Consider the following 8,638-nt stretch of genomic DNA (forward strand, 5'->3'; position numbering starts at 1 on the left):
GACTAACAGAAGATTTTATTATAGAGGCAGTCCTTGACTTACAACTGTCTGAAGGCCTTTTTTGTATCCTTTTCTCCCCACTTCTTCTTCTCACTTTTCGACTTTCACCTCATTTCCGATGTTTAAATCTTTTGGGATTGGTTAAGTTTTTATCTTACCTTTCATCGAAGCTTAATAAAGTTGATTTAATAAAGAAGAGGTAAGCTGATTTTGTAACAAAATATTCCCCTGGAAGCTTTCTAGGGTCAATGACCAGCCCTCTTTTGACTTTTCCCCAGTGGTCCACCCCATTCCTAGAGAAGACTCACAATGGTGAAGGTTGCATGGTCCAAGTCATCCTCTTCCTCTTCATCAATGGGGACAGGCTCGTTTCCTGCCGTGATGTGGACGGGACCCTGAGCCAGCGTCTTCTTGCCTTTGTGGGCAGACTTGGCCTCATTGCCTTTGGGCTGTGAAAGGAGAAGAGGAGATAGCATCCCTCTAAGCAGCAGCACAGGAAGGAAAGTCCCAGGTGTGCCAAGAAGGAAACGGAAGGGAAAAAATATCAAGGGGGTTGAGAAACTGGATTCTGCTGCCTGGATTTTCCAGGCAATTTCTTTGCCCCTTAAAACAGGGTTCTTCCATCTCTGTGATAATAAACTAAAGGTAAAGTCATATTCGACTCTAGGGGGTGGTACTCATTTCTGTTTCACGGCCAAGGGAGCCAGCAAAGACAATTTCTGTGGCCATGTGGCCAGCATGGCTATATGCCCAAAGGCGCACGGAACGCTGTTACCTTTATTTATTTATTTATTTATTAATTACATTTATATCCCGCCCTTCTCCTTGCGGACTCAGGGCGGCTGACAATTGGGTAAAATACTAACATATTATACACCTAATTAAAATTTGATTAAAAAGAAATATTTAAATATGTCAGATTAAAAGTAATTAAAACCCCTTTAAAATCCCCTAGGCCAGTCCCGCTAGCTGGAACAACCACGTCTTGAGGGCGCGGCAGAAGGAAGGGAGATCAGGGATCACCCTGATCTCTGGGGGCAGTTCGTTCCAGAGGGTGGGAGCTCCCACAGAGAAGGCCCTCCCCCTTGGGGTCGCCAGCCGGCACTGTCTGGCTGACGGCACCCTGAGGAGACCCACTCTGTGAGAGCGTACAGGTCGGTGGGGGGTAATCTGTGGCAGGAGGCGGTCTCGAAGATAACCAGGTCCGATGCCATGGAGCGCTTTAAAGATAATAGTCAACACCTTGAAGCGCACCCGGAAGGCTACCGGCAGCCAATGCAGCTCGCGCAGAAGGCTACCGGCAGCCAATGCAGCTCCCCCACTTGAGGGGAACTTATTTATCTACTCGCATTTGCATGCTTTTGATCTGCTAGGTGGGCAGAAGTCGAAGTATATGGTATTTAAGACTTTAAGCTGCTGGGGAGAACTGAGTAATTTTAAGAGCCTATATATAGCCAGATATGAAAGCATCATTCAATACATGCTCAAGGATAGCCAGTTGCAAATTGTGTACAAGCAAGATAGTCGCAAAGACTCTTTTGGTGACCTCACAATAAATCTATGAGTTGTCTTCTTCTGAAATGTTTCTTAGACTTCTCAGCCTAGATCACAATCTGGGGAGGTCCTGATGTTCTCCCACCCTATTAACCCAACCCAATCCTTCTTAGCTAACCAGGTCTAACAAGGACAAGCCAAAGCATTCACCCTGCCCAAATGTCTGAAAAATGGAGAATAGGGATGTTCTACCCATAACATGAAGTTGGTCATGGCTTATTCACACAAACACACAGCCAGGTTACCAGCACACATATGTGAACCTTGTTTAAAATCAGCAATGGCATGGCCACCAAGACAGGTTAACACCAGTAGGTACCTGTTCTTTTTTATCCTGTTGCTTTTTATCCTTTTCTTTCTTCCTTTCCTTTTCCCCTTCCTTTTCTTGGCTTTTGGCTGGCTGCTTATCCTTGTTTTGTTGGCTTTTGGCTGGCTGCTTATCCTTGTTCTCTTTCTTCAACTTCTTTTTCAGGGTATTCTTATTCACCCCGTCCTCCTTTGGGGCAAAACATGTGAATGCGCACAGAGGACAGAACATTCACCTTACTCTTGATGGAGGGAAGGGGGCAATGTATCTTTTTCTTAAGACAACGGACATCTGTACGCTCAAAATAATAATAATAAAAATAAATAAGCAGTCCTTGACTTACAACTATAATTGGGACCAGACATTTCTGTTGGGAAAGCAAGACAGTCGCGCCTGATTTAATGGCCTTTTCTGGCCAGGCAGTTAAGCAAAATCACTGCACTTATTAAGGGAAGCATGGAACTGATAAGCAAATCCAGCGTAGAGAGAGGAAATTTTAGATCCTAAATTTTAGTCCGCCATTTTCTCCACCAGAAAGTCCCAGATCCTCAGTAGCTCATGCTTACCTTCTTCTGTCCTTCTACTGACGGGTTGTCTGCAGGCTGTGCAGAAGAGATCTCGTTTCTTGTCTCCTCCTTGATTTGGGGGGGCTTGTTTTCCTTCCGAATTTGGGGCTTCACCACTTTGGCTTCAGTCTAGATCAAAAGAACAGCCCACAAGGGCAAAGGTGATCAGAAAACCCTCTTTGCTGGCCAATTTGGTGGACCCTCTCTTTATTTCTATCAACCCTTCCCTGTATAGTGTCTCCCATTTCACTGCATATTTCTGGGGCTCTGGAGAGTGACCAGCTTTAAATCTCAATGGGGAAGCTTTATCACGGGCAGAGATGGTGCACCAGTTGGGCCTCCTGGAATGTTTGCTTCTGCCCAGGAGCAGATGGCAGCTGTGACAGTTGGGACCTTTGCATGGATTCAAACTATGCGCTACGTTTCCACCATAAGGACTGGAAGCTTGAGTTTTGCATGTACTGGCTTCCAAACAATACATAGAATAAACCAAAGGGGCAAACTGAGCTTGCTTTTTGGTGGAACTGACCTCCTCTGTGTTTGTCACATTTTCCTTCCTTTTCTGGTCTCTTTTGATAAGTTTCAGCAGATAATCTACTCGTGTCTGGAGCTGCTTCCCCTGTGGCTTTTTATCGGTCTCAACTGGTAAAATCTGGGGATGGGTGGAGAAGGAATAAACATAAAAGAGAGGCTTAAAGTCACCCACCTAACTTTGTGCCCAAGGCAGGAATAAAATTCACGGTCTCCTGATTTCTAGCCTGGTGCGTTAAATCACTAGACCAAACCGTCTATTTTATGCATAAAATCAATGCAAAAAAACATTGCTTGTCAAGCTGCAGAGCCAGTTCTCCCCATACCTGATGCTGCCACATCCTGAAGAAGTCCCTTTTTCAAGCATCATAGTTTGGTGTTGCATCTATAAAACATGACCCACGTGTGAGGTTCCTTGTACCTTGTCGGTCAGGTTCAGTTCTGGGTCTGATTTGATGAGCTCCCAGTTCCCGCATCCGTGCTCGTAAATTCCCCGCAGCAAGCAAGAGTCCTCTTCCACTCCCCAGTCTGTATCGAAATGGGCAGATTTGACACGGCAGTTCAGATGGAACCTGCAAAATTGGAGGAAAAGATGGGCGAAAGATGAGAAACAATTCCATGTGAGACGCCCCTTGTTAATAAAGTTCCACATCAGAACTGGATAAGACAAAGGAAAGGCAAAGTTAGAGGTATGTGTGAAAGCATGGTGAAATTGTTTCTCTTAAACCTCTTCTCCCTAGCTAACCTAAGTTCCACTTAAACTGAGAAGAGGACCATTCTTTAAATTGCAAGGACCACCTGTAGAAAAAGACTCAAAATAATAATAATAATCTTTATTGATTAGCCCTTGAGCCATATCAAAGTGCAAAGTTCCAATAACAAATCATTACCAAAGTCTAATAAAAGCAATTTATTGTAGAAAAAGACTCAAAAGATTTCAACTGCAGGAGACCTGCTGCTAATCTGGTAAATTATCCTGGACTGGACTCTTGGTCTAATCCAGCAATTCTCTTGGTTATGTTCTCTTGAGTCAAAGTAATGGCTGCCTCTTCCATATTTACGTTCTAGAATCCATTTAGATCTCTCTTCACATGTATGATATTATCTTTTTCCAACGTAAAGGTCAACAGAGCATAAACAACAACATACTACCTAAGGGTCCATTTCGTTTAAGAGCAATGTGTGATTTTTTTTCTCCTCAAATACCTTTTCTTCTTCTTTTGGGGCCACTCAGGGCTGCTACACAAACACACACACACACTTGTGTATGTCTTACATGGTCATGCTTACCTTGCCCTCTCCACTGGGTCAGATGGCATGACCTGATGGAGCACTGCAAACTCCTGCTCATGCTGAATGATGGCTTTGACATTCACCTGGACTCCAGAGATGTTAATTGTGGGTCCCTTTCTCTTCCCTGGTCCTTTGTCTGAACAAAAGGAGCCACACAGAGTTTTCAGTCACATCAGTTGGGGTGAGTTGGGAGTCGCATTTAAAGAGCACATCAACACCTGAGACTTTAACCTGTTTCCATTTTGGGGCTAAAGTACCAGCCTGTTATTGTAGGAGAAAAGCAGGCAGAACTGCGGAGGGTTGGAGTTAAACATGTCATCAGTTTAGAATCCTTGCATTGTCACAAACAATCCAAGTCACTCTCTCTTGAATTCTGTTGAACCTTATTTGGTGTCAATTTAGTACTGAACTTTAGTTGATTAGGTTCTTTCATAGAGGCTTGAATAAATATTTTATGCTGCAACTTAACATATAGTTCTGATCCTTTGCACCTGACAGTGATTTTGAAAAAGAAGGGTTGACTACCACCCTTTTCCCATCAAAGAAAGCCCCTTTGCTCACTTTCAGTTGGGTTCTCATACTCCTGCATGGCTGAAGCACAACTGTTATGGAGAAGTTCTCCCAAACATTTAAGATCAGCTACAGATTTGTCCACAAGTTCGGCATCCCGAGCGATGCATTCCAGTCTAAAAAGGAGGAGATGGGATGTAACAAAGGTGCTGTACAGCAATCAGGACCCTCCCCCCTTCTACATATGCACAAATTGGACATTATTTTAAAACACTTCCAGAACATGGATGGACTAAGAGCAGCTACCGGAGAACAAGTCATAGCATCTTGGTGAGACTTTACTCCAAACACAATTAACAATGTATCCCACAGGTTGCATTCCTAGGTCCTGCTGATCTAACTGAAGACTTAAATGCAAAGATGAAGAATACTGAGGGATCAGGAGAGGCAAACCTGCCCCCTAACCTCCTAGGAGGATGCAGGGATGCAGGTGGTGATGTCACTAAAAAGGATGAAACTGAACATAGCCTAGCAGGACCTAATTGATAGGACCAGCCATCTCCTGGAAGTGATTCTGCATGGTGCATAATGATTAAAACATAAAATCACAACGTGAAACCAAAGGTGCCTGAGGTTTGATCATCTCACCAATCCTCTGATGTCCCTACAGTTGTAATTTAGTAGACTGCACCGTCTCTCAAATCTGGCACTCACCGCTCCAAAGGAACACCAAACTTCTTGTAAGCCTTGATAAATCTGTGGAATTTAAACAGGGAGAGCAACGACCGTTAGAGAGGGTTGCTAAAGGCCTCCATTTTGTTTTCCCCTCTGTTTGTGGGTCTGGTCCCGCTCTCTTAAATTAAACCCATCCAGATGCGCCCAGAGTGCAACTCTCAAGTTGCCCAATATTTACTAAGTCAGGTTAAGCAAAGGGAGGTGGCAGAAGGTTTTTACATTCTTTTCTTCCTTTGCTCTGGAGGCTCAAGACCACCGGAGTAATCTCCCCTCCTTTCATCCCCACCAGGCCTCACTGCGAGGTAGGCCGGGCATCCCTACCACCCTTTCCAGTTCACCTTAGCTCTGGCAAATGATGAAAAACACATCCAGAAGAATCCCTGAGTCTCTCCCTGGTGCCAACCTTCTGATTTCGGTGTCTGTAAATCCTTCCACCGTGTCCTTCTGAGCGCTGCAAGGCCTCCTTTTGCATTTCGGCCTTTGGTCATCATCTGATTCCTCCGTCTCGGTCTCCGAGCCAAATAATATCTGCAGCTTTCTCTTTATGCCAACACCCGAATCACTGTCATTGGGCTGAGGCTGCCAGGGCCAGAAAAAGCCCAGGGTTAGAGGGATCCTCTTTGCCAGATTATGCAAACTGCAGGTCCTCCTCGACTTACAATAGTTCATTTAGTGACCGTTCAAAGTTACAACAGCACTGAAAAAAAGGATCTATGACCGTTTTATCCATTTAGGACCGTTGCAGCATCCATTCCCAATGGTCATGTCATTTACACTCAGATGCTTGGCAACTGGTTCACATTTATGAGGGTTGCAGTGTCCCAGTGCCATGTGATCACCTTTTGTGACCTTCTGACAAGCAAAGTCAGTGCGGAAAGCCAGATTCACTCACTGTGTTCCACACCAGTCCTTTTAATTGCACTGCTAATGCTACAAATTGTGAAATCTTTGATGCTCCTTTTCTGGGCCTGTACCTTAAACTGGGAAAGCAGTTCGTCGGTTGCACTTGTGGACGGTTCGTTCTCTCGTGTCTCAGCCGGGCGTAAGATTTCCTCAATGTCCATTTCCTGGAAGCAGGGGCAAGAGTGTAGTCAGACACACACCAGTATGAAATATTACATTTGCCCTTCTAAAGTTCTGATGTAGATTGGAAAAGTTGTGAATGGATTGGATTGAGTTAAATGTCTGTCAATTACAAATGATATCCCAAGAAGAATCAAGGTAATCTCCACTCAGAAATATGGATCAGAAAACTCACCTGTGGTTCAGATTCTTCCCCTTCTGGGTCTTTAAAAAGGCCTTCAGCTCCAAACTGAAGTTCCTCCTTGTTGATTGGGTTTGTACTAATGAAAAACATGAAGCCACTGGCTAGAACAAAGGTTTCCAGTTCACAAGTACTTGGACCATATCTTAGCTCACTTTTCCAGGATCTCAAATAATCTAGTTCCTCATCCACCTCCTAATCTTTTTTATCTAAGAAAACTAGGCAATTTGCAATTCTGAGTAGCTAAAATAATTCTGTCTTTTTAAAATCAAACAATGTTACAAATAAAATTTGTTTTTTTAAAAAAAAAGACAGTAATCTTAGCATAAAGCATGTGTTTAGGTATCAATGACCATGTCTGGCTGACAACCACAACCATCTCATTTTATCTCATCAAACTTTCAAAACAGGGATTGATGCTAAATGACTTGGTTTGTACTGCCTGTGAAGCTGAAGGAAGTTCCAGAATCTACTGAATTACTGCTATTTTTTCCTCCTGTCTTTCTTCCTCCTGTTCGTAAAGGCAGTAACATTTACCACTTGCTTTTACTGAAGTTATAATCTTCTGTTTATAATCTTCTATTTATTGAAAAAGCACCTTTGGGACAACCATGACCTGGATGACTGTGAATCTCCATAGGGATAGAGAGGATCCCTTCCCACTGAACAATTCACCCCAATTAATAAGCCTAAGTCTTATCACCTTCCCAGATTAACATTTAAAGGGTACCATAAAAGAGCCACCTTGATCAGCATACCAAAAGGCCCATCTCCTTACTTGGATCTGTCTGAGCTATTGTCCAAAACTGTCCGTCTGGTGGTGTCCATCTGTTGTATCACGGGATTGTCCGGCACCATCTTCTTCTTCGCTCTTTCTATAATCTCCTCTTCCACTGTTCCCTTTGTAACCAAGATATATATATATTTACCTGCAGAACCCAGGGGATGCGTGAAATAGCTATGTAGGTAGCTTTTTATCCCTGGTGCAGCCAAGGTGAGGCGCAGAAATCTCTTTTTGGATCTCTTCCTAGGTCAATGACTCACCTGACCTTTGGGAAGGTTTGGGAAGGAACAGGGATCAAGGACTAGCATGCTGCAGATCAAAAGCTACTGGCTTCTAACACCTTACAATACAAGCAAAATTTGTCTTACCAGGATTAGTTACCTTTGGGCTTGTAGATGTCGCCTTTTCTGCCATGTCTACCAAGGCAGCCCCTTTGGGGGAATTTCTGAATCTCTACTTCCAACCCCACCCCTACCCCCCAAATTCCCTCTATCGGTATTATTTAACTTCGCAGCTCACTATTTCAAAAAACAATGAAAGAAATAACCAGAGTTTTTATTTCCCAGCCTATCCAATCTGGAAAGGTAGGATCTGAAAACCTGGACACCTGAACTGGGTCAACTGATGAAGAGCCACAGGTAAAATATGTCCGCTCCACAATTTGCCCAAATTCAAAATGACCAGTAAGAAGGCTCCCCCCATATAACTGCCTTCACCCCTGGGTTCCAAGTTCTAAATTCCATTGCTCAGTGCAGGAAGAGGTAACTGACGTGGCAGGCAGCCAATCCGGTCTATGCTTAAGGTGTTGGCCTAGAAACCAGGAAACTGGCATTTTAGTCCCCCCTTATTCATGAAAGCCAGTTGGATGACTTGGGGCCAGTCACTCCTTTTCAGCCCAACCAACCTCACAGAATTGTTGTGGGAAAAACAGGAGGAGTATTAAGTACGTTCACTGCATTGAGCTACTTATAAAAGTAATAAAGGCGGGATAAACATCATATAAATAATAAAAATAATACTGACAAAGTTCAGGGGATCTGAAAGGAGTTAGAAGAGGGAAATGATAGGGTTTTTTTCTTTTAGCATTTCCTAAA

The 8,638-nt window shown here is 43.7% G+C and overlaps 2 protein-coding genes and 1 long non-coding RNA gene across 3 annotated transcripts; all 3 read right to left on the bottom strand.

Moving 5' to 3' along the window:
* Positions 1 to 2,537: 2,537 nt before the first annotated feature.
* LOC107300990 (chromodomain-helicase-DNA-binding protein 2-like) lies at positions 2,538 to 4,840 on the bottom strand. The gene is made up of 5 exons (XM_015830264.1): positions 4,813 to 4,840; positions 4,249 to 4,387; positions 3,380 to 3,530; positions 2,940 to 3,079; positions 2,538 to 2,556 (listed from the first exon to the last, which is right to left on the bottom strand). The coding sequence occupies exons 1-5, from the start codon at positions 4,838 to 4,840 to the stop codon at positions 2,538 to 2,540; spliced, it is 477 nt and encodes a 158-aa protein (XP_015685750.1).
* A 73-nt stretch (positions 4,841 to 4,913) lies between these two features.
* On the bottom strand, positions 4,914 to 5,940 carry LOC107300992. The gene is made up of 3 exons (XR_001549254.1): positions 5,900 to 5,940; positions 5,476 to 5,517; positions 4,914 to 4,937 (listed from the first exon to the last, which is right to left on the bottom strand). It is a non-coding gene; the product is annotated as an uncharacterized LOC107300992 (long non-coding RNA).
* Positions 5,941 to 6,380: 440 nt separating this feature from the next.
* On the bottom strand, positions 6,381 to 7,958 carry LOC107300991 (chromodomain-helicase-DNA-binding protein 2-like). Its single transcript, XM_015830265.1, has 4 exons — positions 7,926 to 7,958; positions 7,539 to 7,660; positions 6,755 to 6,839; positions 6,381 to 6,563 (listed from the first exon to the last, which is right to left on the bottom strand). The coding sequence occupies exons 1-4, from the start codon at positions 7,956 to 7,958 to the stop codon at positions 6,381 to 6,383; spliced, it is 423 nt and encodes a 140-aa protein (XP_015685751.1).
* Between the last annotated feature and the right edge of the window lie 680 nt (positions 7,959 to 8,638).

The sequence above is a fragment of the Protobothrops mucrosquamatus genome, unplaced genomic scaffold, assembly GCF_001527695.2.
Source record: "Protobothrops mucrosquamatus isolate PMUCROS unplaced genomic scaffold, P.Mucros_1.0 scaffold9489, whole genome shotgun sequence".
NCBI classification, from domain to species: domain Eukaryota; kingdom Metazoa; phylum Chordata; class Lepidosauria; order Squamata; family Viperidae; genus Protobothrops; species Protobothrops mucrosquamatus.

Excerpts from the sequence above, each read along its gene's own strand:
- LOC107300990 (XM_015830264.1), bottom strand. The coding sequence starts at position 4,840 with ATGCAGGAGTATGAGAACCCAACTGAAA. Across the intron at positions 4,388-4,812 it reads GTATGAGAACCCAACTGAAA|ACAAAGGACCAGGGAAGAGA; the intron begins GTGAGCAAAGGG and ends CCTTTTGTTCAG. Across the intron at positions 3,080-3,379 it reads AACTGAACCTGACCGACAAG|ATTTTACCAGTTGAGACCGA; the intron begins GTACAAGGAACC and ends ACCCATCCCCAG.
- LOC107300991 (XM_015830265.1), bottom strand. The coding sequence starts at position 7,958 with ATGGCAGAAAAGGCGACATCTACAAGCCCAAAG. Across the intron at positions 6,840-7,538 it reads AATAGCTCAGACAGATCCAA|TACAAACCCAATCAACAAGG; the intron begins GTAAGGAGATGG and ends GTTTTTCATTAG. Across the intron at positions 6,564-6,754 it reads GGGAAGAATCTGAACCACAG|GAAATGGACATTGAGGAAAT; the intron begins GTGAGTTTTCTG and ends CCCTGCTTCCAG.